Below are 27,038 nucleotides of genomic sequence, written 5' to 3' on the forward strand. Positions count from 1 at the left end.
AATGCAGGGGACCTGGGTTTGATCCCTGGTCAGGGAACTAGATCCCCCATGCATGCCGCAACTAAGAATTCTCATGTCACCACTAAAGAGCCCTCGAGCTGCAACTAAGCAGCCCGCCTGCTGCAACTGAGAACCGGAGCAACCAAATAAATAAATAAATATTTTTTTAAAAAGTGTGAAAGAAGCCACTGGAGGTTTTGAGCCAGAGCGCATGTGTGATGCCAGCTGTTTTAAGCAGCTCACTCTGGCTGCCCTGGAGAGAATAGAAATGGACTGTCCATGGGGGAGCAAAAGGGGAGCAGTACCAGGATGGAGGCTGTGAAGGGAGAAGAGTGGGTGGATTCTGGATCTATTCTGTGAATGTGGAGGTAACAGCATTTGCTGATGGGTTTGGGGTGTGTGTGAAAATGAAGAGTCAAGGATGACTGATTGCACTTAGAACAAAATCCATTTTCTTTATAATGGCCTACAAGGCCCTACATGATCTGGATCCTTGCTGTCTCCCTAACATTGTCTCCCTCCCCGCCTCCCCCCGCACACTCTGCTCGTTACACTAGCTTTCCCACTGATCTTTGAACTTGCCAAGCTTTTCCTCCTTCCCCTCCCATTGCATGGTGGCAGCTTCTCAGGTCTCAGCTCAAATGTCACCTCCTCAGAGCAGCCACTTTCTTTATAATGCTTATCACTCTCTAAAATGATCAGTTTATTTGTTTGTTTATCATCTTTTTTCCTACACTAAAAGGTCAGCTCCTTGAGGGCAGCAACTTTGCCTGTTTGTCACGCTGTATCCCTAGTGTCTAGAAGAGTGCCTGGCACATAGCAGGCACTTAATAAATGAACAAAGGCATTGATTAACCCCTGTGCTTGTTTACAGACTGGCTTACACAGAAGAGACACCCAGACAAGTAGGCAAAGGCAAGAATACACGACAGACCCTGGGGTCATCCACATACCCAGGGGAGACCCAGAAGCCAGGGACCACCTTCTCCTGCGCGCCCGCGGTGCCTGGAGGATGGAGAGCCCGAGCTGGGGATGGAGCACCCCCAGGGAGGGGAAAGGATGCTTTGGGGCGATCCCAGCCCCGCCCTGTATCCCCAGTAGCCAATGGGCGTGCGGTCCTCCCGACGCCCCCTGGGACGTGTAGTCCGGACAGGGGCGCCCTCGGGCGCCGCCGAGCGCCCCTAGACTCCACGTCCCGTCGTGCGCCGGGAGGTGAGGGGATTGGCCGAGCCCCGCCCCCTGCCCGCCCCGCTCCGCTCGCGCCGCAGCCCCAAGAATGAATGAAATCGTAGCGCGCTGGGCGGCAGAGCGGGCGGCGCAGGCCGGGCTGGGCCCGCGCGCGGCGGCAGCGGCGCCCCGGGCCGGAGGCGGTCCAGCCGAGCGGGCCATGGCCACCGCCATTCAGAACCCGCTCAAGTCGTGAGTGTCCCCGCCGTCCACGTCCCTCCATCCCGCCCCCTACCCGAACCCTTCCCCCGCCCTCGCTGGGGAGGGGGACGCAGTGGGCGGATGGCAGTTGAATGTGGGCCCCCAGCTTGCCCCACCTCTCCTGGGGGGGCCCGCCACCCCCTGTCGCCCCCTGGGGCTGGGGGCGGGAGCCCCTCGGGGGTCGCGGGGGCGCCTCTTCTTTGTCGCTGTCAGTGAAGGAATGTGGCGCGAGCTGGGGGGTGGCGGAGGCCGTTTCCCCACCCAGAGTGGGGGTAGGGGCTTCCCTCTCCTCCTCCTCCCTCTCTCCTCCTCCGAGTCTCTGGGGGCGCCGGGCCTGCCCCTGCCTGGGGCTGGGAGTACGTACGCCTAAGTGCAGACCTCAGTCTCCGGGGTCTCCACCACCCTTTCCCCTCATCAAAGCATCTTTCTCTCTTTTCCCCCCTCTATCTCGGGGACCTCGGTCCGCGCGGCCGCAGGGTGGGAGCTGAGACGTCGGGGGTCCCCGATTAGATCCCTGCTGTTTTCCTTCCTGGGTCTTCAGGACCTAAAGCCCCGACGCCCCGTTCAGCTTAGACCGTGGGATCCCTCCCTCTCTCCTCCCGTACACATCTAACGAGAGCATCTCTCATCCCCTTGGGGACTAGATGCCTCGGGAGAGGGTGCTGGGAGCGCCCTCAGCCTCCGGGGATTCCCTCCCTTTCTCCCTGTCCGCGTCCCTCCTCCGAGTGTTAGCGTCCTCCCGGGCCCAGTGGCTGGGATCCTGGACGCCTGGGTTCAAAGCTAGCTCTCTTCCAGCCCTCACCTCTCCTAGACATCCCTCGCTCTCTCCACCTCTCTTCTTCCCTCTCTTTCCATCTCTCTCGCTCCCCCCTCGGGATCCCGAACTCCTGGGTCCCAGCGCTCCCCACCCCCCTTCCCCAGGCGGTGACAGCGGGCTGGGAGTGACAGGCGCGCGGCCGCTCCCGCTCTCCCTCCCGGGTTGGCGTGCGCGGCACTCCCCTCCCCCTCCTCCCCGGCCTGGTGGGGAGGAGGCGGAGGGCGAACGCCCGCGGCGCCGCACAAAGGGGCCTGGGCGACCTCCCCCACCCTTCCCCCAACCCCTGGCACCCGCCACCTTGACCTTGAGCAACTTGTGCTGGGGGGTGGAGGTGGGGAGAGGGCCCCGGGGGCGCCCCCCATCCCCCGCCCCCGCCCTCCAGAAAGGCTGTGCCAGGTGGCCGGACCGAAGGCGCCCAGTAGCTTCTGGTTTCTGGTGAGGGGGGAGTTGGGAGAGGAGGGGGCCGGACCTTACAGGCACGCGCCTACACGTGTGGCTTTGCGGTGGGCAGAGGGCTTGGAGGGCGTGTACGGGGCTGGGGTCAGCGTGAAATGGTGTGTAACGGTGACAACACTTCTGCTTCCCTCTCACTCTAAGTCTTCCACACAGACTTGTCTCCCCTATGAGGGACACCCTCAAAGTGGCTGGGACGGGGTTCCTGTGCAGGTTGGTGGATCTATAGGTATCCAGACATCCTCACTCTGACCCCGACCCAGACCTCTTGGAAGAGGTATGGGGTAGCCATTGCAGGGACCTGAAGGCCAGAGTAAGCTTGGAGGTGGGAGTGCCAGCACCCTTCTTTGCTCTTATCTTCCTAGGGGTCTGCAGGGGTGAGGGCAGGGACTGGCTCCTGAGAGAATGCGAGTCAAATCCCCTTGGGAGTCGGAGGTGGAGGGTGCAGCTCTCAGTTCTGGCTGCCTGCATCATTCAAACCCCATCTTGAGCACTAATTTCCTGCCCACCCCTGCCCACCCCCCCCGGCCCCAAGCCTCAGTGTTACCACCTGTGAATTGGGGAATCATAACAGCTCTTATTACCTCATGGTGCTGCTGTGATGTTTGTAAAGCACTTGGTACTGAGCCTGACACTGACTGAATGTAGTGATTATTATTGGTAGTATCAATATTGATTTCATTTGTGGTCCAGTTTCCACACAGGGCGCTGGGGGATGGGGACAGGAGGATTGTTTGGGCAGGGGAGCTCAAGTGTGGGAGAGGGGTCTCTGAAGATGACTAGGGGTAAGGAAGGGAAGGGAGACCCCTCTCCAAATGTCAGCTGTGGGTCAAATTGTGCTGGTGGACAAGGGCGTCCAGGGAAGTGATGGAGTGTTCTACACTCAGGCTCCAAGCTGACCAAAACTGATGCAAAGGTTCTGGGGTGGGGCAGAAGTGAGCGGGGGGTCTGAGGCTAGAGGTGTGGGGAGAAAGTGTAAGGGCATATTGGAAGATCTGTGAGGGTGGTGGAAGGTGAGAGAGGAAGGTGGCAAGGGCACTCTGAGCTGAGCTGGCCGGTTGGGAGGAGCGGGGCAGGGCTTACCGTGGCTGAGATATGGGGTGGCCACTGTAGGGACCTGGAGGCCAGAGTGAGTGTGAGGACTTACTCCCCTTGCCATCTGCTCTAGGCCAAATGTGAATTAGAGATCCACTCCCTGCTGTTTGGGCTCGGGAAGGGGGAGGTCAAGGCCTTACCTGGGGGAGATGGGGAAGAGCCTGTAGAAGGGGTCTAAGACTAGAGGTGTGTGTGTGTGTGTGTGTGTCCAGAAGTGACCATGAGTGTGGAACACCCTGAGGGGCTCTCTCTCACCAGGGTGAGGTGGGGGTGTCAAGTGACAAAAGAGGTGAAGGCTCTTATGCCTCTTCTGTCTGCTGGAGAGCCCCCTGGTGGACAAGGACATTGGTGGGCGTTTTCATCCATGCAAGGGCTCAAACTTGAACACGAACTTTGGATGGGGTGGGGGGGTGTGTTCCAGGTGTGTGTGCGTGGGACTTGGTGATTGTTGTGACTTGGTAGGTCAGCTCCCTCTCTGGGCATCCCTTAGGGTAGAGTCAGTGTGGGTGACAGTGGGAGAAAGGAGGTGACCAATTGGGTACAGACATCTGGGTGAGTGAATCCTTCTCTTAGTCCCACCTTCAAACAGCCACCAGGAGCTGAGGGCATGTGACTTCACCTCCTCATCTGGAAAATGGGTGTAATGATAATATCACCCCGCAGGGTCAGGATGAGGATCAAGTGAGTTAATCTCTGTTAAAGAACTGTGCCTGGCACATGGTGGCTACTCGGTATATTGCTATTCAACAAATATTTATTAAGCATCTATTATGTGCCCAGCATTATTCTTTCTAATAACGTTTAGCTATCACCATTTTACATCTTAGTACATATCAGGTCCTCTTTGTGGAATGAATGAATTTATTGAACACCTACTACTTGCCAGGTAACTTTTAAAACACTTTACCCATGCTTACTCATTTAATCCTCACAATAATCCAATGAGCCATCATCTGCATTTTACAGATGAGGAAACTGAGGCCAGAAAGGTTAAGTCATTTGCCCAAGGTCACACGGCCACCAAGTGGCATAGCCAGGATTTGAACCCAGGAGGTGTGGCTATATCTCCTAACTAGCACAGCTGCTGTCAGGCCTGGGAAGGGGTTGAGTAGGGCGGGGTCCCTGTGAGAGAGACAGCTCCGAGGGGGACCGGAGAGGGGTCTCCCGAGCTAGGAGGGACTAGGGGGAGGGGGCGGTGTCAGTGAGCCACGCGTTGGTGGGACGTTCGTGTGGGCACCTGTAAGGTGTCTCTAAGTCTCCTGGCACTGAAGTGTTTGTGTGAGTGTAAATGTATGTGAGTCTGTGCGAAGGTGTGGGAGAGGGAGTGTGCGTGAGTCTGCGTGGGACGCTGTGAGTATACGTGTGAATGTGTGTGTAAGCTGCCGCGTGTGGGTGTGTGCGAGTCCAGGTGTGCATGGGTGAGTGTAGGCCCATGTGTGAGACTCAAGAGGTGTGCATGAGTGAGCGCGCGTGAGTGGCTGTGCGTGCCTCCGGCCCCACCTCTGACCCGCTTCTCTGCGGGGTCCCGCCAGCCCCGGGCGGGGAACTACCACTCCCGGCATGGCCCGGGTGGGCCCACCCCGCCACCCTGATTGGCTGTGGTCCCGGTGCTCCCGCCCCCCGGGAATGAATGGATGGGCGGCCTCAGCGCCCGCCCGAGCGCTGGGAGGACCGGCCCGGCGGGGACCTGCTGGGGGCAGGACCCTGGGAGCAAGATGGCCACGGTCATCCCCGGCCCCCTGAGGTGCTGCGGGCCGGCGGGAGGCAGGGGAGGGCGCGCGAGCGGGTCTGCGCGGGCGTGTGTGTGTGTGTGTGTGTGTGTGTGTGTGTGTGTGTGTGTATGGCGGCTGGGGGTGGGGCCGATGGGGTGTCTGGGGGGCTGTCACCGTGGGCCGGGCTGCGCGGGGTTGCGAATGTGTGTGAATGTGGGTCTCTGGCAAGAACCGTGTCCGACGCGCTGCTCCTGGAGGAGCGCGGAGTATGGGGAACTCGGAGCCCTCTTGGCGCCCTCTTCGGGAAAGGGGGTCATGTCCCGCCCTGCGACCCCCGGGGTTGGGGAGAGGGTGAAATGGCCTGGGGGCCCGGGGGCCTTGGTAAACTTGAGTGAAGCCCACACTACCTTTGTCTTGGGTTGTGGAGTGTGTGTCACTTGTTCGGGTTCTGGTTTTTTTTTGGATATGTGTGTGGATATGTATTTAATTTCTTTCACATTCTACACTAGGTGTCTTTGGATATTTTGGTCTTTGAGTGTGTGTACATATCCTTTGAAACTGTGCATCATTTATGTTCTGTGTCTTTGGATATGTAGGTATGCATGTATTTATGTGCAAATTTTTGTGACTATGGGTGGATTTGTCTGTTTCTATGTTGTGTATGTGTGTATCTTTGTGTGTTTGAGTATGTGGTATTTTAGATGTTGGTTTCTATATTGTGTATCTTCGTGAATGTGTGTGTGTATCCTGTGTGAATCTGTGTGATTTCTTTGTATAGTGTATCTGGATTGTGTGTGTGTGTGTGTGATTTTTTTGTGTTGTGTCTTTGGATATGTGTGTAAGTGCATATGTGGGTAGTTTGTTTTTAACATTTTTTCTTTTTTAACATTTGTGTATCTGTGTGTGTCTTTGGATGCATGAGTAAGTGGATGTGTCTGTGTGTGGTGTGTCATCTGTTTGCATGTTGTGTGTCTTTGTGTGGGTGATTGTTTATGTTGTGTGTCTTTGGATATGTGATATATACATTTGTGCATGTATATGTGTGTGATCTGTCTGCTTCTACACTATGGGACTTGAGATACTTGTGTTTTTCAGTAGATGTTTGTGTGAGCACATATGTGAGATGTGTCTGTTTCTCCTTTGTGAGTCTTGGGATATGTCTCTCTTTGTGTGTGAATCCTGAGTGACTATGTGCGATTTGTTTGTGTTGTGTATTTGGATATGTGCCTGTATGGATGGGTCCCGGTGTATTTTTATCTGTTTCTATACTGTGTGTATCCACTCCTTGGCTCAAGGCCTGCTTGAGTCCCGGGTTGGGGGCTCCTGGGTCCAGGAGCGACGACAGCGGGGGAGAGGTGAGGTTGGAGGAGTCGGCCCACCCATTCCCCACGGGCGGGCTGGGGGAGGGGTGCCGGGCGACCCGGTGCGCCTGCCCTTGCTGACAGCTGCCCGCCCGCCTACCCGCCCCTTGCAGCCTAGGCGAGGACTTCTACCGAGAAGCCATCGAGCACTGCCGCAGCTACAACGCACGCCTGTGCGCCGAGCGCAGCCTGCGCCTGCCGTTCCTCGACTCGCAGACCGGCGTGGCCCAGAACAACTGCTACATCTGGATGGAGAAGACCCACCGCGGCCCGGGTACGGCTGGGAGGTTGGGGGTGGGGCGGGGCGGTGGCTTCGCGGCCGCGTTCTTACCGCCTTTCTCACTCCAGGTTTGGCCCCGGGACAGATCTACACGTACCCCGCCCGCTGTTGGAGAAAGAAACGGAGACTCAACATCCTGGAAGACCCCAGACTTCGGCCCTGCGAGTACAAGATTGGTGGGTGGAGCTCCGTCCTGTGCCTTCGGTGGCCCCCATGGGTGCCCACAGCACACGCTGATAAGTGTGTGGTGATGCCGGTGTGCCTCTGAGCATTCGCCTTTATTTCCCTCCTAGCCAGTGTCTGAGTGGCTGGCTGTGTCTGCCGTTGTGTGTCTGGGTGTCGTCCGGAGATTCTCCAGTTTTCCCTGAGTGACTGAGCTTTGGACTGTATCTTATCCTACTTGGGCCCAGGCGTATTTCAGGACAGAGTGGTATCTGTTATGTGTGTCCAGGTGTATCCAGTCTTTGTATCTCTTCCCTTGTGAGCTGGGATGTATCAGAGTATCTGACTGTATTGCTTCCTGTGGATGTCTGAGTGTGTCTGGATGTATCAGTGTCAGGTTGTAACTCTTTCCCTTTGTAATAGAGTGTATCTCAGTGTCTGTGTCTTTCTTCAGGTGTGTCCAAGTGTATTAGAAGGTTTGTTTCCACTTGTGTGGCTGGTCTATCAGAGTGTCCAGCAGTTCCTGATGTGGGTGTATCAGGGGGTCCGGCTCTCTCTTCCTTTGAGCGCCAGATGCTTTGGAATGTCTGGGAGAATCTCTTCCCTGAGTGTCTGTCTGGTGTATTAGATGTATTTCTGCACGTGTGTGCTGCTCTGAGTGTCTGGTTTTATCACTTCTCTTGAATGTGTCCAGTACTATTAGAGTCACTGGCTGTCTCTCTTCCCCTGTCCAGGCATATCCAAGGATCTGTGTGGGTCCAGGTGTATTGGAGGGACTGTCTCTCTCTCCTGTGTGTATGTGTATCCACCTGAGTCACTCCCTCTAGGTGTGTCTATCTCCCCTAAGTATGTTCAGGTGTTTGGTAGGGTCTGGCTGTGTCTTCCCCATGTGGTCTGGGTATATCTGGTGGTCTAATGTTCTCTTTTGGAGTGTTGCTGGGTGTGCCAGTATACCCAAGGGTCTGGATATGTCTTCTCCTTGTGTCTGGGTATATCTGAGTGTCTGGGTGTATCTCTTCCTTTGTGTGTCTGGCTGTCTCAGATGACCTGTATGTATGTCCCCTGTGTATGTCCATGTGTGTCCTGTTTGAGTGTCTGTTCTCTCCAGGTGTGAGGGTCTGGGTGGGGTCTCCTACATGTATGTATGTAGTTATATAGGAGGGTCTGGCCATGTCTCCCCTTGAGTGTGTCCAAGTGGCTCTGGGGGTCTGGCTGTGTCTTCCCCAGGGTCTGGGCATCCTTGGAAAGGATGTATGGAAGTATTGTTGGAAGGGTGTATGGTTGAATCTTTGAGTCTGTTGCTGGTTGAGTGTGGGAAAGCCTCTTCCCTCTAGCAAAGAGCATGATTCTCCAATCTGGGCAGTTTGAGGAGTCCTCCAGGGACACGTTCTCCACTTGACACCCTCCTCCCTTGTCCCCAGACTGTGAGGCGCCATTGAAGAAGGAGGGCGGCCTCCCAGAAGGGCCGGTCCTTGAGGCTCTACTGTGTGCTGAGACAGGGGAGAAGAAGATAGAGCTGAAGGAGGAGGAGACCATTATGGACTGCCAGGTAGGATCCCCCCACCCCCCCGCCAGGGGCCACAGCTGCCCTCTCACCCCTGTCTCCTGCCCCGGCCCATCCTGTTCCTGCTCTGAAATCTCCCCTGGCTCCCTAGGGCCTTTGGGCATCCTAAGTCTCTATTCTTCCACACGTCATCTCTTTTTGGAAGACCTCCTGACTTGCCCTGACACCCCCAGTCTCCAGTCCGCCCAGAGCCGCCCCACCCACAAAGCAGAACAATACCCCATTTTCTTAACCCCAATCTCCCTTCTCCTGGTGCCCAGAAACAGCAGCTGCTGGAGTTTCCACATGATCTTGAAGTGGAAGACTTGGAGGATGACATTCCCAGGAGGAAGAATAGGGCCAAAGGAAAGGTATCACTCCAAAGTTTCTCTCCATCACTCCTCCGCTGAATGCAGATCCCATTTATTGAGTATGTACAATGTTCAGACCCTGCCCCAGTTTGACCTCATTTAATCCCCAGAGCAGCCTGAAGGGATAGGGGATTTTTATACCTATTTTACAGATGAGGAAATTGAGGCTTGGGTCTATTAAACCATTTGCAAAACAGAGATTGTACAGTGGGTTAGAACTAGCTTCATACCTGTGTCACGGATGAGGAAACTGAACCTTGGAGAGATCAAGGGAGTTACTCAAGGCCCACAGCTAGGAAGTGGCAGAGCTGTGATTTGACTTTCAGGCCCAAATGATGAAAATAATTTTAGTTCCCTCCCTTTCTTGGCCCCTCACTCATGACTTTTCCCCTAGGCATATGGCATCGGGGGTCTCCGGAAACGCCAGGACACCGCTTCCCTGGAGGACCGAGACAAGCCGTATGTCTGTGATAGTGAGTCTTTCTGAAGAGGGGGGAAGAGAGAGAGAGTGGGGCCCAGAGACCTCTCCCCTCCTGGCCCCCTCCCTTCTGTTCTGGACCCTGGTTGGGGGATGCTCAGGCCTCTGGCAGAGGGTGGAGGTGTGATCCTGGAGGCCAGGGCAGAGGCGGGCTGGGAGGGCTGACCGGCCCTTCCTGCTCACTCTCCAGTCTGTGGGAAACGGTATAAGAACCGGCCAGGGCTCAGCTACCACTACACCCACACCCACCTGGCTGAGGAGGAGGGGGAGGAGAACGCCGAACGCCACGCCCTGCCCTTCCACCGGAAAAACAACCATAAACGTGAGCAGGCGGGCAGGGCGTGGGGTGGTGAGGGGCCCTGGGAGTGGGGGCTAAGGAGCCTGGGAGGGAGGGGGCACATTAGACATTTCTGGAAAATCTCCAGCTCAGCGGTCCCCTCCCCCCACCAACCATGGGGGATGCTGGCTCTGAGGTTGCCATGGCAACCAACCATCTCTCCCTCGCTCCTGGCCGGGCGTAATATTTCTGGGTCTGATTTATTGTTTCAATTAGAGCTTGGGGAGGGGGGGGTGATAGATGACTCCCCTCCCTCCCTGCCTCCCTTTCTCCCTTCTCTGCTAAGCTTTGGCCGAGGGGCAGGGTCCGTGGCCTGGGAACCCTTGGCAACCGCCCATGCCAATCCGGTGCCAACCCTGACAGCTGAGGGATGGGGGAAGGCTTGGGGGGAGACTCTGCCAGTGGAAAAACCATCTTTCCACCCACTCCTCGGCGGGAGAGGGCAGTCTCTTCATCCCATCCCCACCACGCACCGAGGCACCTCTGTGTTCAGAATTTTCCTTCTGAATGTCTGTTTCCATACCAGATCTCAGCCAGTGGTGTCCACCTAATTTTTATTTAGTCGGGGCTTAGTTGGGGGGGAGCTGTCTGGTAGAAGTGTGTATGGGCGGGGAAGCAGGGGGCTCTTCCTAAAGCTGCATCTGCCAAGTTTTTACCTAATAAAGAGGACGTATCAGTTGTCCTCAAAGAGTTGGGGGGGTCCTGATGAGAATTATTTGGGATCCCCCAACTCTCTTTTGCTACTGGCCACAGCTTGGGGTAGCTGCTCCCTCTCCCCACCTCCTCCATGCCTGGAGAAGGGGTCCACCCCTGGGGCTGAGGCTGGGGGCAGGGTGGAGCCTTGCCTATGGTGAGAGCCCCTCTTTCTGTCCCCCCATCCCCAGAGTTTTACAAAGAATTGGCCTGGGTCCCTGAGGCACAGAGGAAACACACAGGTAGGGACGCCTCCCTCTGCCCCTGCTTCTGCAGCAGCCTTTGACTGAGTCCCTGCCTGCCCATGCCAACCCTTGCCTGCTCTCTTTCAGCCAAGAAGGCGCCTGATGGCACTGTCATCCCCAATGGCTACTGTGACTTCTGCCTGGGTGGCTCCAAGAAGACGGGGTGTCCTGAGGACCTCATCTCCTGTGCCGACTGTGGGCGATCAGGTGATGCCCCCACCTGAGGTTTCTGGGGGCTGCGGTGGAGAGGACTCCAGGAGTCCAGATCTGGAGGAGAGAAGGCAGAGGAGTGAGAGGACTGGTGGGGGGGATGCAGAGCATCCCAGGGGCACTGAGGATAAACAGCCGACTCAACTGCTGAGGACTGTGGGAAACTGAGTGGGGTCAGGGAGGCTCTGGGAACAATGGGATGTGGTTGTCATGGCATTGTGGGTACCGGCATGTGCTTATCTGGCGTGGGGAACAGTGAAAGATGGTTGCCAAAACATCGTGGGAAGTGGGCTGTGATAGCGAGTAATGGATTGCCACTGCCTGGGTGCTGTGGATCACAGAGGGCACTTGCCATTGCCATGGAGTTGTGGTTAATAGACTGTGGTTTCCCAAGGTGGACTTGTGGGTAATAGACGGTGGTTGCCTCAGCACAGTGGCTAATGAATTGTGGTTGTCATGGTATTATGGGTAGTGAAATATGGTTGTCATGGCGATTGGGTGTAGTGGAAGGTGGTTGTTGTGGCCTGGGGTAGTGGCTGCACATCTGTGCTGGGGTGGTGGGTTGACCAGTGGGTTAGCACCCTGCACAGTCATGTTGGTAACAGTGTGGTTGCTGGGTCATCGTGTGTAATGGGCTTGGGTTGCAGGGAACCAGGGTGTGGGGACCCCTCTGTGGAAGGCAGTTGCCATGGCATTGTGGCTGGGAGACTGTGGTTGCCACGTACTGCGGTTAATGGAACCGGCTGGCCATTCTGCTGTGGGTAATGGCATGTGGCTGCCTCAGCACGGTGGTTAACAGGACGTGGCTGCCCCGGTGCTGTGGGTGGTAGAAAGTGGTTGCCACAGCACCGTGGGTAATGGAATGCGGTTGCCATGGTGTCCTGGGGAGCAGAGTGTGGTTGCCATGGTGGCTGGGTAGGAGACTGGTGGCCAGGGCAGCGTTGCCTGCGGGACAGGCTCTGGGCACCGTGGGCTGGGTGGGGTCGGGCTGTGGGCCTTGTGAGCTAGGGATGGGGGCTGAGCCATTGCTTCCCCTGGAGTCAGCAGCCACCAGGGGCACGATGACGCCTAACCGCATCCCTGCCCCTTGGCCCCCAGGACACCCCTCGTGTTTACAGTTCACGGTGAACATGACGGCAGCTGTGCGGACCTACCGCTGGCAGTGCATCGAGTGCAAGTCCTGCAGCCTGTGTGGCACCTCGGAGAACGACGTGAGTGCCCACGCGCCCCCTTCCCCGGGACATGCCCCCAGGCGGCCTCCTTTCCCTGGAGCCCCCTCCCTGGTGAACACCAGTAACCTGTATTATGACTATCGTTAGTGTCCATTAATTGAGCCCGGCACTTAATACTCTTCACTCTCTGACTCCTTCCAACTGCCCTGAGGTAGGTGATCTTGTTCCCACTTCACAGAGAAGAAACCGAGCTCAGAGAGGGGACTAGACTTGCCCAAGGTCACCCAGCCAGGAAAATGGTACGGCTGGGACCTGAACCCACGTCCATGGCTTCCAGACCATCTCCGTGTCATTTTAAGTGTTCCACAGAATCCTATAAAACCTAAACTACAAACTGCAAACTGACAGTCCTCAGGGGTGTTTTGCTCGTCGCCCAGCAGGGTTTTGCAAAGATGACCTTCTCAGAGCCCTTTGTCTTGCAAGGGACCACCTCCTCCAGCCCCTTTGACCTGGGCCCTGCCCCCGCCCCCCACCCCGGTTTCTGGTACCCGTGCCCCCAGGGTGCCAGCTGGGCGGGTCTCACCTCCCAGGACCAGCTGCTGTTTTGTGACGACTGCGATCGGGGTTACCACATGTACTGCCTGAGTCCCCCCATGGCGGAGCCCCCGGAAGGTGAGAGAAGAGGAGGGCCCGACACGGGGGTGCGGTGTTGGACGGTGGTCTTCCTGATGTCCGCTGGGTGGGAGGGGGTCGGGGCAGCCTTGACCAGACCTGGGCCTAACTCCCTGTCCTCCGGCCTCGCCACAGGGAGCTGGAGTTGTCACCTCTGTCTTCGGCACCTGAAAGAGAAGGCCTCTGCCTACATCACCCTCACCTAGGCCTGGCTCTGGCTCACCTGGACCTCTGGGGTGATGCTTGCCTACCTGCCTCTTGGAGCTCCTCCAGTCTCTCCCCATCCTTAATGCCCCACAGTGGAAGGGGCCGGGGGGCGGGGGGAGCCTGAGAGGGGGCTGGGCCACCCCCTCCCCTCTGTGCAAGTGGAATGTTTGCCCTGTGGGTTGGTGGGCCCAGCAGGGTCCTCTCCCTTCCTCCCTCCTTCCTCACCCCTTCGCAAATGGGCACCAGGGGCTTCTGCTCCTCTCAAAGCCATACCCCGCCTCTGGGCGGGCACGAGGGGTGGTGGATGCCAGCTGGGGGCACGGACAAAGCCTTTTTCTAAAGAAAAAGTCAAAAAGTTAAAAAAAAAAAAAGAAATTAATATATAACAAAGAGTCCTATAAGGTCTGGCTGGGTGGAGGGGGCACTGCTGAGCGCATCTACTGGGCACCAGTCTCCGCCAGTTTCCTGCCTGGCGGCTCCTCCCCCCCAGTCCCTGGAGTTGCAGCTCTCCCACCTCCCCACCCAAGGTGGGCACCATTCCCCCCTTGTGCCCAGGGCAGGTGGGTGTGGTGTCCACCCCCCGCCCTCTCTTGGTGCCCACTGTGGATACTGCATGATGTGAACCACGGTTTTGAACTCCGTTCCTGCTCCCTCCCTGAGAGCCCCGCCCCGAGCCCACTCCGTGCCTGCCTTGGCAAGGCGGGCCCCTGCCCAGCGCCTGCTGGAATGAGAAGCACAGACTCTGCAACGGACTAGATTTTCCTCCTCCCCCCGCCCCGATTCCCTACCGGCCAGGCCGGGCTGCCCCCTGCCACCCTCGCTGGCCATTTTCGGGTCGCAAGGGGGCGTGGTTGTTTCTCGTGGTTGTGTGTGTTTGTTGTTCGGGTTTAAAAAAAAAGGGAAATTGAGACTGCAAGTGGGGGAGGTGGTGGGTTTGGGGGGGTCTCCCCCAATCCAGGCGTGTCCCCCCTTGTAAACGAGTCTCCTTTATTGCCTGCCTCTGCTGTGAATTAACTTGTTCCGTGTATTAAACTGGGCCTGACCCCTCTGCCCACGTCGTCTGCCTCGTTCTCCAGGCTGGTTTGGGGCGTCACCAAGAAGGGGAGATGGGGCCTCACTGGGGGAGAAGCAACCGAGGTTAACAGCTGGAGCTGGCCCTACGTCCATCTCCCTCCAGCTCCCCTCTGCACCCCGCCTTTCTCTGGCTTTGTCCCAGCTCCTCCCTGCCTCGCTGGAAAGGAGAAGGGGGGGGATGGGGTGGAGGGGGCTCCCACCCAGCCAGCTGTGGTTGCCCTGGCAACGGACTGCTGCAGCTGCAACAGGGAAGCAGTGAGGAGGGAGGCGGGAAGCTGGGGACTGGGGGAAGGGAAGGGATGGAAAGATGAAGACTGGGGGCGGGCCCCTCCCCTCGGGGCTGTGGTAGGGATCAGGGGTGCCAGGGGCGCCTCATCCTACACCCAGACATCACCTGGAGCTCCCTATCCCGATGTGGGGCAAAGAACAGAGGGGAATGGGCAATGGGATATAGATCCAGGGACATTAGGAGGAAGACAGATTTGGGTGAGGTGAGGTGAGGAGTGAGAACCAGGACACAAGAACAGTCAGGAGAGAGACAGATAGGAGTCACACATTTATAGAGAATGAGAAAAAGAGCAGGAGAGGGAAGACGTAGACCTGGAGAGAGATGTAGATGAAGAAGGCCAGAGGAATTATGGTGGAAGAGGACAGAAGAGATGATTTAGTGGGAGAGAGGCAATAATAGTAATAAAAAACAGCAGACACATGGGGAGAGACAGAGGAGGAAGTACAGGGATCTGGAGAGAGAAGCAGAAGAGATTCCATGTGGGGAGGCAGGGAACCAGGGCACGTAAAATAGGAGAGCGGAAGAGAGAATAAGAGGGGGGAGGCACATTTGGGGAGAGAGATGAAGTTAGGACCCAGCACAGGCGAAGTCCTAGGACAATGACACAGAGATGAGATTTCAGGGGAGAGGACACAAAGAATTTAGGGAGACAATAGAAAAATCTGGAGAGAGCCAAAAGCAGGAAGGGATTCAGAGCCTGGGTGAGGGGAGAGCCAGAGGCGGGGTGGGAGGCAGAGGAGACTGGGGGAGGGTCGAGGAGGGCGCCCGGGCCAGCGAGAGGGTGACAGGCAGAGCAAGTGGAAAACTGGGGCAAGATGGGGAAGGGACGAGCAGGGCACAGTTCAGGCGAGAGCGCAGGCTGGCGTGTGCGAGTTGTGGGGTGTTGGAAGTTGGTGTGTGTCACAGGCGCCAGGAGAGGATGTGAGAACAGCTTGTTCCGCCGTTTCCGTGCTGGAGGGGGGAGGGCAGCATGGGTTGAGGATGGGGCCTCAGGGAGGGCGGAGACAGGGAGAGTGTCTGGAACACTCTAGAATTTTTAGGAGATGTGGAAATAGCTGGTCCACCTCCTCTGGAAAAAAGATATATACCCGTTTTGGAAAAAGATTTTTTGTGTGTGTGGGGCGGGTGTGTGTGTGCGGGAGAGTCTAGGTTACAGAAGCATCAGGTTTGAGCTCGGAAACAGTAAACTCCATCACAGGTAAACGGCTAGGTGGGCCAGAAAGCCCCAGCCGTGGGGCCAGCCCTGTCAAGAGGAGGGGCTGCTTCTCAGATCCAGGTGGAGCTGGACCTAGACTTCCCACCAGAGGCTGGACCTTGGGATTCTCACATGAAATTTCGAGATTTGGAAAATAAGTTTGACCCTGATCCCCGGGTCAAACTGCGAAAAGTGTTTCGCCAGGGCAGCTGCAGATCTGGGGCCAGGAGTTTAAGACCGCTCCCAGCTAGGAGAGCCCCTAGGCCCGGGGCTGAGGTCCCTGGCTGTGTCGGTATCTTTCCAAGACACCTCCACCTCTCCCCGAGCCCCTGGGGCCTGGAAGCAGGGGCTGCTCCCCACTCCAAACCACCGACTAGCTGACTGGCAGAGGGAGGCCTACTCCCACCAAGGGCGGGTGTGGTGCCAATAAGCCAGCACCGGCAGGGTGTGGCCTGGGGTGACAGCCCGGCTCAAGGAGGCAGGGGCCCCTCAGTTCGAAGTCTTGCTGCAGAGGACAGAGTTACAAAGCTCGAAATCCAGCTTTCTTTCTGTACCATCTCCAGATTTTAAAATGTTGACCATTAATTTTAAAACCAACACAACTCCATGGGCCGGGTCTGGCTTTTAGGCCTCAAGTATATGAATTCTGAGGTAAAACCTCCCTCTTTTTAACTTAAGAATTTCTTACATCCGGGGGAACTCCCCGGCGGTCCAGTGGTTAGGACTCCGTGCTCTCACTAAATTTCTTACGTTCTGAGTGTTGGATTTCTGTCACTTGGGTTTCAAGAAAAAGAGAATGGTGCCCCCTGGTTCTCAGGGGTGTGTGCGTGCATCGGGGGTGACGGCATTTGGGACGAGGGGGACAGGGGGAGGGGGCTGACGCTGGATCACACCCGCTTCTCGGGGAGTCCAGGCAGCTGCTCAGCTAGCGAACACACAGGCCACTTCTATGAAACATTTATTTCCTTTAAAACCTCCAGAAACATGCCAGAAAATCTCAAGACGGGGATGGGGCTGGGGGGCGGGGGGAGATAATAAAGAATAAAAAAATCCAAATGAAACAAATCAACATATGAAAGAAAAAAAAAAAAAGAAGAAAACCCTGCTGCTATCTTCAGCCATCAGATAGAACACCAAACTCAAATTAAATAGATGTGCTTTGCAGAGATCCTTTAGAAATAACAGACAACAAAACCCAAAATCATAATTTACACTTGTCGATGTACATGATTAGGTCCCCAAAAATGATTCAAATGATCTGAAGATATGAGGAGACAACTTAAAAAAACAAACAAACAAAAACGGGTGGGGGAGGGGTGAGCCCCAGGTTAAGGTCTGAGGAAAGGGTGTGGGGTGGTTAAGTGGTCCTGGAGAACCCTTCCCAAAAGGGACCCGGGAAGAGGGGCAGAGACATCACAGTAGTTGGCCAGGGCTGAGGACCCGGCAGGCCCCCCTTGCAAACCACAGGTGAGGGAGAGGAGATGGCAGACCTGAGGGCCTTTCTCGCGGGGCTGCAGTGCCGCCAGAGGGTGATGGCAGGGAGGCGCGACGAGGGTCCTTTTCTCTTGCTCCTTCAACGTCTGTGTCCCGTGTGGTCGGTCCCCAGAGCCTCCTTCCCTGAGGTTTCTGGCCCCAGAGAGGAGGCGGCGGGGTCTCCGGACGGGGCTGGCTCTCCGGGTGCTGGCCCCCGGACGGAGCGTGCTGCTCTCAGCTGGGCCCCCCCGGCCTGTCTGCCCACCCTGCCTCCGTCCCCAGCCCTCGGGGGACGCGCCTCGATCCTCAGCTTGAGGTTGGGGGAATCCACAGACTGTGGCCGTACAGACTTGTTCTGGCGCAACTCCACATGAAAAAATAAATATATATATATATATATTTTTTTGTTTGTTTGTTTTTAAAGGAGAAAAAGAAACTGTTTCCTGGGTGAACAGCGTAGTACCACACCGGCTTGGCTGCCTGGCAAGCTGCCCCTTATTGCCTTGAGAGAACCAGCGTCTTGTGGGGTTCGCACAGCAAGGCGCTCCCCGGGGAGCACAGTGATGGTGTCCGACGTTGCTGCTGCTACTGCGGGGCCTACGAGATGGGCCGAGGGGCTTTGCAAAGGGAAACAAAAGCGGACAGGAGAGGGAGGCTGCCTCCCTCCGGCCCGGACCTGACGGCTCCGTGGAGCCCCTCCTGGTGCCCGGGAGGGGCCGGGGAGGAGGAGGGGTGGGCCGTGCCGGCTCCGCCGCTGGGCCTGGCTGGGTCAGCAGCTGGCAGGCGGAGGGGCCCGGGTGCCGTGGCCTCTGGCAGTCAAGGGACTGGTAGACAAAGACTGGAGAAATGGTCCCGAGCGTGCAAATACCTTCCCCCTCAAAGAAGTTAACTCTGGATGCCGGGGTTTCCTCGCTCCACCCTGGGACCCCCCAAGAAAATAAGTCAAACTCTAAGAAAGTGCTCCTGGTTGCTTTTTGGAGGACAGGGTAGGGAGGGGGCAATGTCCATGCTTTCTGGAGCCAGTGCACCAGGAACCAAGAGCCCTGGCCCGCTTCCACGCCGGCCCGCACCTCTCCGGGTGTGAGGGAGAGCGGGCTGGTTTCCCACCGTGATTTCTCAGGCAGGGGTCTTGGCCCCATAAGCCCAGACGCTGCTGTACGTGGTGAAGAAACCCGGTCTGGGGATTCCTGGAGCTGTGGGGTTTGGAGACTCACTCCTGCCCTCCACCCCCTTCCTACAGCTTCCAATGGCTTGGTCCTAGGAAGAGGCTGGATGCGGATGGCACGATGGGACCCTGGGGGCAGTGTGGGCGTGGCCCAGCCCCCAGGAACCTCAGGTGGCGGCTCAGAGGGAGGCCGGAGACCACGTCACCCTCTGGGGCTCGAGGGCCAGGAGCGGACCCCAGCTCACAGCCCGCTGAGGCCTCCCTCAGGTCCCACTGCCACCCGAGTGTCCGTGTCCACGGGAGGGCGGGGGGGCCCTGGCTGCATAGCTCGGTCACGCCTGCAGCCAGAAGCCGGGCTGAAGGAGAGGAGAGCAGGAGCCCCAGGTCTGCCCAGGCGGAGGGGTGGAGGCGGCCGCCTCTCCACCTCAGAGTTCCTTCTTTTCCCTGCAGAAGATCTCGGCGAACTTGCGTAGCTGCTCGCTGGCGGCCTGGGACTCCTCCTGCAACCGCTGGTTGTTCTGCCTCAGGCTGGCCACCTCCGACTGCAGCACGGCCTTGTCCTGCTTCTCCTGCGGGGGCGGGGGCTGCCATCAGCGGGCGCACCTCGAATGGCTCCCCGGGGCCTGCGAGCCCTGCTAGGCCGTGGTTTAGAGCCAGGCTGCCAGGGTTCAAATCCCAGCTCTGCTTCTCAACAGCTGAGCAACCTCGGGCAAGTCTGGGCCCCAGTTTCCTCCGCTCTGAAAGGGGCAGTTGAGAGGTCTCCCTGAGGTCACATATGTTGAGCTCTTAGAACACAGCCTGACGTGCAGTAACTGACAAACGTCACCGTAATTAGGAGCACCTCATTCCACCCTCACAGCCACCCAAGGGTTGGGGACTGTTGTTACCCCCATTTTCCTGGAAGAGGAGACCAGACCTCACACAGCAAGTAGGGGGCTGGGATGTGGATGCAGGGCTGCCCTTCCAGGACAGTGTAACATGCTCAGGCAGTGACTTGTGCAAGGTCACACAGCATTAAGTGGTGGGGTGGGATTTGAACCTGGGCCCCTATGACTCCTGTGCTTGAGACTCCCATGTTCTACTCGGCCACCTTTTGGCTTTTTACCCAAACATATATAAAACAACAAGTGAAAGTCTCTTCCACTCTTATTTCCCCTCACTCTTCCACACCCTGGAGATAAGTACAAGGAACAATCTGGAATGTCGCCTTCTAGATACCCCTCTGACCCATAGCTGTTAAACATTTTTTAAGTATGACGATGTTCTAGGAAACGGTTTTGCAACTTGCTTAATTTTCTGCTTGAGTTACCCGACTTCTTTTGTATGTTAGTAAATATATAGATTTCTGTTACTACTTTAATTGGCTGCAGAACATTCCCGCTGCACGGGTGTCCTGTCATTTATATAACCAGTCTCCTGTTGACGGACAGCTGCACTGGCTCCAATTTTTTATCACCAGCGGTGCAGCAGCGAACATCCTTGCTCATGGGTTTCTTTGTGCCCGTGCCTGAAATTCTGTTGGACAAGTTCCCACGGTGAAACTGCTGGGTCGACAAGGTACGCAATTACAGTTTTGACAAATATTGTCCGATTGCCCTCCAAAAAGGCTGGGCCAATTTATTCTCCCTCCAAGAGGGTATGAGGGTTTCTCTGTGTGCTTTACCAGCCTTCCCTACTGTCACTTTTTCCTCTTCACTCAGGACTACACTCAAAGCTGGGTGGCCTCCCCTAGAAGAGATGGGGTGTGGGTGGGGACGGGTGCCTCAGCCTCACTGTCCCCCGCCACCCTCCGGGGGGCTGGGAAGTGCAGTGGGGAGGTGCGTGCCACGTGAAGCGGCTGCTTGGCAGCCTTACCTTCTGGAGGTCCGTGTGCAGCTGTTTCAGCATCACCTCCAGTTGGTACACCTTGCCCGTCAGATCCAGCGGTGGCCCCTCACTGGAAAGGCAGGGGGCGGGGTCAGGCTCTAGGCCCACAGCTGGGAGGAGCCCGGGATACAGGCTCCCTCTTGTCCCTGAGGCTCTGGGGAGCCCTTTTCTTGCTGGAGTCCCAAGGGATGCCCGGAGGAGAAGGCCACGCTCCACCTGGCGAGGGCACGTCTGTGGATGTGGATGAGGGTCGTGGGAGCACCAGGCCTGCCGTGTGTGCATTCCTCCCGAGGATGGACCGTGCGTGTGCTTTTGGGAGAGACTCCCCCCACGTATGACCACCTCAGGCGGCACAGTACAAAGAACACCCCCCCCCCACGCCCATCCATTGAGCCCCCGGCAGGCCCGAGCATCACTCGGGCACACGGGGCATGTAAGTGGGCAAACGGACAGGAGAGCCTGCCTGGTGGACAGGACCAGTAACGATACGGACAATAGCAGCCCCCGTTACCGAGAGCCCACCCTGTACTGCGTGAGGTCTCACCTAACAGGGCGGACGGTGGTTTCCCCACTGGACAGAGGGGAAACCCAGGCTCAGGTGGGGACTCTGCACCCAGGACCCCAGCCTGTGGCTCCCCCTCTGTGCAGATTCCCCAGGCCTGGGCCCGCCTGGCCCCTGCAGAGGAGGGCGGGCAGCCGAGAAGGCTCTGCTGGGCGCTGTGGGAACGCACACACCCGGTAGGGGTGCCGGGGCCGGGGGGGCGCGTGGGCCGCAGCAGACGAGAGGGAGATGGGGGGGTCTCCGCCTAAGAAGGGGAGAGGACTCGGCCCTCCCGCCTCTCCCACCCTTTCCTCCCTGCTGGTGCTGCATCTTGGGGAGCTGCAGCCACAAGGGGAGACAGGAGGCAGGTGGAGGGAGGTCATCAGTTCAGGGCAAAAGGCGTCCGGGAGCGTGCCCGGAGGTCCCGCCATTTCCACACCCACCCTGCTCCTACCCCTGCCGCGCTGCCCCATCTGTAACCACCCAGCTCTGCTATTATAGTGGGGCCAGTCTTTGGTGGAGGTTGAGTTCTAAAGCCACTGTGTGAAGCAAAAAACAAGGAGAGTCAAAACCACCCTCGAAAATCGCTTGAACTGCCCATAAAGTACAGTGCACGACTGTTGTATACAGAACCCTGCACGGTGAGGTGTGCAGATGAGTGTGAAATGCACTACTGAAATCCACGGACATGCAAACATGCCATTTCCATCCTCTCCCTCTCTTTGTAGTTCTATTTTCTGCCAAGCTGGTGCAGTTGAATCTGCTGCACTACATGTGAGATGACACATGTGAGATGCCCGCCTCCCCGTCCTCCTCCCTCCCCCGGAAGCCTCGTGAGGGCAGGGCTTGGGCCTCCATCACCACTGTGTCCCCAGACAGCCCAGCACGGGGCCTGCCGGGGAAGAGTGAGAGGTAAATGTCAGGGGAACACGTGCGTAATTTAGGAACCTGTAGAGGAGGAGACCCGGGGGCAGACAGAGGGGGCAGACGAGAGGCCCGGGGGCGGGGGGGAGACTGCGGGGCACTACTTAGCGATTTTCCAAGTTGGCAGTGAAACAATCCTGAGGGCTGATCACAGGGCTGACCCCGACTTGGTCCCTGCCGGGCCCCAGCACGTGGATTAGTCCGAAGTCTGTCAGGTGAGAGGGGCGGTTGCTCCCCCAGCTACTGCCAAGGGGGCCTCTCACCCAGCGTGGGGGAAGGGAACCTCACCTCATGGTAGGGGTAGTCCTGGGGGTCGGGGGCCCCCTCTCCAGGCTCAGGTGGCTGTGGACAGGACTGTGCGCTGGCGGGATGTCCGGGCTCAGAGCTGGGTCGTTGAGAGAGAAGAGCGAGACGGCTCTTTGCACTGCCGGGGAGAGGGGGGCGGTGGTCGGCAGGGCTCCCGGCTCCTCCTCACACCACCCCCTCCCCCCAATGACCAACCCCTCCCTGGAAACTCCAGGACATTGCCAATCACACCCCGGTGAGATCACACAGGCATTTAGGATGGATTCTTGCCAAAATACCAAACCAAATCAGGACACAAACAACAATAACCCGTCCTGCTTCTGAGCAAGCCGCCAGACCCGATGACCAGTTTATGCAAAATACAAGGGACAGAGGAAGAAATTAAGTTGCGGCGTGGGGAAGTGACCACCCAAATTGGGCAGAAGCGACCTGGTTTCGTCAATAAATAAATGGTAGGGGGAAAAATGGCCAGAAGTGGATGGGGTTGACGCCGGGTGATGAGGACGTGGGGATTCATCATCCTAGTTCTGAGAATGTGAAACTTCAAAAGCAAAAAGGAAAGCGAAACAGAGAATATCATGGATACAGAAGCGAGAAAAAAATCTCAGGGGGCTGCCCATTAAAGCAAAGATTCCCGGGTCCCACCCCAGACACGTGACTGGCTCTGGGGGAGGGGCCCGAGCGCCTGCATTTTCAGATGGGACCATTAGGTGATCCTTCTACAACGGCAAGAACTGGCGACAGTCCTGTTGCATCCAAAAAGCAGCTGGCTGAGTGAGCCCTAGGACAGCCAGACAATGGAATGTGTGGGGAGTGAACAACCAGAGGAGGGGGTGCGTGTTGCCCTGTGGGGAGAGGGCACCGCTACCTGGCAAAGGCGGGCTCCTTTACATCTCTGTGCTCTTTATATCTCTGTGCTCAAAGAACAGTGCAGTGAAAACCCAAATACCCTTCCGCAAGACCCACCCACTGTTAACGGTTTGCCACACTTATTTTCTGCGTGTGTTTGTGTGTGTGTGTGTGTATTTTATTCCCCAACCATGTGAGAGTAAATTGCCAACATCCTGGTACTTCATCTCTGTGTACTTTACTACCCATCTCCAAAAAGTAAAGACATGCTCCTATATAATCATGAAACAACATCGTACTCAGGAAATTTAACATTTATATGGTATTACTGTCTAATAGATAGTCATCTTGAAATTTCTCCAATTCTCTAAATAACATCCTTTATAGCTGTGGTTTTCTATCTTGGATACAATATTTCTTCTCTTCGAAAATACTTTTCTATAAACAGTTTCAAACAGGCCCCAAAGCAGAGAAAAGAGCATCACGGGTCCTCATGAACCCATCGCCAGTTTCAACACTTTTCAACATACTCTGTTTCCCTCCCTTGCACTCTCTTTGGTTTTTTTATTCCCCTGATCACTCCTCTCCTTTACTTTTTAAAAACAGCTTATTGTGGTTTAACCAACATACGACCCACTGCGCATGCTGAGAAGTGTACAATCTGGCCCGGTGACTGTGGCAGCCGAGCCTCAGTCGCCTCATCTGTAAACGGGATCCGAATACATCCCTCAGACTGAAGAGCGGAAGAGATGATGTTTGTAAAGTGGTAACGTGCTGGCTGAGGAGATGCTCCGTAACGTCACTGTGGCTGCAGAGTTACCTCCTTCAGGAAGTGCCCCCCACCCCCGAGCTCATCGGGCCTCTGGACAGCAGCGCTGGGCCACTGCCTGGCAGCCACTCCCCACTGGTTCTGGAGCGTAAGGCTGGGGTATCCCTGAGGCCGGGCCTTGTATTCTCTGTCGCTCTCCCTCCTACCATGCCCTACCCACCCCAGAGGCCTGACTGCCTTCACCCCGTGGCTTGGGGAGAGGCTGCAGGACAGGATGGAAGCAATGAATGGAAGCAAAGAGGGAGGAGCTTCCTCCAGGGCCACCTGTCAGATGTGGGCTGGCTCACACATGGAAATAAGAAGGATGTGTATCGTATGGGTCTGGTTTAACAGATCCTGCTCTGTGCCAGACCCATGCTGGGCACCCAGTGGTGACTGAGACAGCCCCGGGTCTTGCCATCATTAGAAAGCCAGGGCACAGGCAGAAGGGTCAGGGCTATAGGAGCCCAGAGGAGGTGCCTGATCCAGACTAAGGGATATCAGGGAAGGCTTCCTGGAGGAGGGACAGCAAAGCTGTGGCCTAAAAGATGAAAAATGAGCCAGAAGAATATGTTCTTGTCTGTCAGGGTTTCACAGATGAGGGAACTCAGGCTTAGAAAGGTAAAGCCGCTTGCCCAAGGTCACACGGGAGAGAAGTGGCAGAGACTGCCAGCTGTCCCTCATGGTTTTTCTTTCCCCTTCTCGGTAATAACACATCACAAATTTCAGCCTCGCACGAGGCCTCACACCCCAGCTTGCCCTGGAACAAGGTGTGGCCGTGACACTCTGACCAACGAGAAGCAAGTGTAGGAAGAGTATAAGGCTTTGGGAAATGTCCTCAAAGGGAGGGGATGTCTCCCCCGCTGGTCAGAGCTGGACATGATGGCCAGAGCTCTAGTGGCCTGACTGTGAGGGTGAGGCCCCCCAGGAATGGCAGAGCAGGCGCGGAAGGGGCTTGAGCTGTAATATGTTTGTGGAAGCGCCACACCAGCCCCAGACTGCCCACCCCAGGCATTTTTACTGCATAAAACTTTGTTTGTTTAAGCCATTGTTAATTTGGATTTTCTGCCACTTGCAGCCAAAGTACGTCTAAGCACAATTTGGATTATGGCAATTCTGCACGGTAATAATAACAGCAAGTCCTGTCTGCTGAGCGTGTGTTCCGTGCCTGACACGTTTTACCCACAGGCTCCCCCCGCGGCTCCGGGCAGTGGGTACAGTCTCATCCCAGCTTTGGAGACAAGGTAACTGGGGGAGGCAGACAGATGAAGGCATTTGCCCAGGACTGCACGGTGACCAAGGGACAGGGCAGGGTGTGAGCCCTGCTCCCCCTCATTCTGGAACCCGAGTGCGTCCCCCTTCAAAGCCCCAAGACCCTCCGTGGATCCTTCCAGAACAGAGAAGGGAGGAGGGGTCTGGCGGGGCTGGGTGGAAGGTGCCTACCTTCGTATGCCTTGGCTGCGTTTACGAGGCTGGACCACTCAAGGCCGGCAGCTGTGTCCGGCAGCGGCATCATCCCTGGGTCCAGGCGCCGCAGGGGCCGGTCCCGCCCATCGGCCAGTGAGAGCTCGGAGGCTGAGATGGTGGCTGGGTGGGGAGAGCGGAGAGGGGAGATGGGTGAGTGATGATGTGGGAGAAACAAAGAAACTAACACGTTATGTTACACTTCATACACAATTATGTAACATTATGTAACTGTTATACCTGTTACATATAATTAAACGAGTACACTATATTTTTTAGATGATAAATGCCAGGGAAAACATCCAGCAGGGTAAGGGGGTAGGAGCGTTGGATGTTTACGTAGGTATGATTTTAGGGTGCTGGGGGAGGCCTCGCTGAGAAGATGGCCTTTGCACAAAGCTCTGAAGGAAGGGAGGCGGGGCGGGGAGGGGGCACCTGGAGGAAGAGCATTCTGGGCAGCTGAAACAGCCAGTGAAAAAGCCCTGAGGCAGGAACGTGCATAGAGGTTTAAGAAACATTGAGGGGGCCCGCGTGGCTGGGACAGGAGAGGCAGAGAGCAGTGGGAGGTGAAGTCACAGGTGACAGTGCTGGACTGTGTGGGGCCCTGTGGGGCCATGATGAGAACTTTCTCTCTTCCCTTGGGTGACAGGGAGCCACAGGTGGGCTCTGAGCAGGAAGGAGTGTGACCTGTCACAGGTGTCCAAAGGGTCCCTCTGGCTTCGTGTGGGGGACAGACGGTGGGCGGGGGGAGCAGGGAGCAGGGAGGCAGCGGGGAGGCTCCTGCGATGGTCCAGGAGTGAGATGAGGGCGGACAGGACCAGGTGGGTCTGCAGGGACAAGTGGATGGATCCTGGGTCTATTTTGTAGGTGGAGTCAATAGTATTTCCTGAGAGTAGATGTAGACATGAGACAGAGAAGGGTCCAGGATGACTTCAAGATCTTGGAGCTGGCACCAAGATGGGGAAGGCTGGGGGTGGGATCAAAAGTTAGTTTCTGGGGGCATGAGTGTGAGATGCCTCAGACACCTGTGGGGCGCTGGCCACGTGAGTTTTGGAGTGGAGGAGAGAGTGCCAGGCTGCAGATACAATGTGGGGCGCTTCAGCGTATGGATGACGTTTAGACGTGGCAGGGTCACCGTGGGGAGACCTGGTCGGTTCAGGTATGACACGTCGGGCAGAGAAAGAGTCTCAGGGTGTTGGAAGTGACAGATGGCACAAGCACTGCGCCAACAGCTGCATTTGCTGCAGAGATAGAGCGAGACCCCCGTGCTGGGCTTAGGCCCTCGGCCTCAGCTCACCGAGGCCTCACAGCCCCTAAAGGGAAGGGGACAGAGGATGACAGTGAAGCATAGAGATCAGGAGGTGACTGAGGCAGGAAAAGCCATGTTCCCCCCCCAACGAGCGTGTCCTCTCTCCGGGCACCATGCGGGGTGTTACAGGGATCATCTCAGAGTCCCACCTCCAATTAGCCGGGAGGGAGGTGCCGCTATGACCCCGTGAGGCGGAGGGGCACCCTACACTCATGGCGGGAAGCTCCCTTGCGTGCAGACTCACGCTCGCCGGTAGTGGCACTTGGGTGTGACATGTGGGGTCTGACACTGACCCTGCTCTAAGCCCAACCCCACACGGCTCTGGTGTTCAGAGGGTCCCTGTTAATATCCTCTTTTAACCCTGCTCTCTAGTCCAGAGGCACAGACCTGACTGATGACAGATTAGAACGCTCGCTCCTGGTGACAGCACACTAACAGAAAAATGCATGAACAGCTAGTGGTTTTTTTTCCGCGCTTACTGCATATCAGGCATTGAGCTTAGTGTTTTCCATGAAGAACTTGTTTGATTCTCGGATTAA

At 56.7% G+C, this 27,038-nt stretch overlaps 2 protein-coding genes across 16 annotated transcripts in view; one reads left to right on the forward strand and one right to left on the reverse strand.

Moving 5' to 3' along the window:
* The first annotated feature begins 1,286 nt into the window (after positions 1-1,286).
* On the forward strand, positions 1,287-14,276 carry DPF1 (double PHD fingers 1). Of its 8 annotated transcripts, none has more exons than XM_036832289.1 (12): positions 1,287-1,419; positions 6,980-7,140; positions 7,215-7,322; positions 8,730-8,857; positions 9,133-9,222; positions 9,617-9,695; positions 9,891-10,022; positions 10,922-10,972; positions 11,063-11,182; positions 12,284-12,396; positions 12,948-13,029; positions 13,165-14,276. In XM_036832289.1, exons 1-12 carry the CDS (start codon positions 1,388-1,390, stop codon positions 13,233-13,235), a joined length of 1,167 nt encoding a protein of 388 aa, XP_036688184.1. In that variant the 5' UTR covers positions 1,287-1,387; the 3' UTR covers positions 13,236-14,276. The 8 variants fall into 8 exon arrangements, with proteins under 8 accessions (XP_036688184.1, XP_036688182.1, XP_036688186.1 ...); XM_036832287.1 differs by having other exon boundaries at positions 1,323-1,419; positions 12,918-13,029; XM_036832290.1 differs by lacking the exon at positions 1,287-1,419 and adding an exon at positions 5,457-5,537.
* A 2,463-nt stretch (positions 14,277-16,739) lies between these two features.
* SIPA1L3 (signal induced proliferation associated 1 like 3) overlaps positions 16,740-27,038 on the reverse strand; it is a 236,555-nt gene continuing 226,256 nt past the window's right edge. For 5 of the 8 annotated variants that reach the window (XM_036833292.1, XM_036833288.1, XM_036833291.1 and 2 more), the window contains 4 exons: positions 25,170-25,313; positions 22,052-22,187; positions 20,287-20,368; positions 16,740-19,001 (listed from right to left, as the gene is read on the reverse strand). In XM_036833292.1, coding sequence (XP_036689187.1) covers positions 18,858-19,001; positions 20,287-20,368; positions 22,052-22,187; positions 25,170-25,313 — 506 coding nt within the window. In that variant the 3' untranslated portion in view covers positions 16,740-18,857. The other 3 variants (XM_036833293.1, XM_036833294.1, XM_036833295.1) reach the window with 3 other exon arrangements.

Source organism: Balaenoptera musculus, chromosome 19 (genome assembly GCF_009873245.2).
Source record: "Balaenoptera musculus isolate JJ_BM4_2016_0621 chromosome 19, mBalMus1.pri.v3, whole genome shotgun sequence".
Taxonomy (NCBI): Eukaryota; Metazoa; Chordata; class Mammalia; order Artiodactyla; family Balaenopteridae; genus Balaenoptera; species Balaenoptera musculus.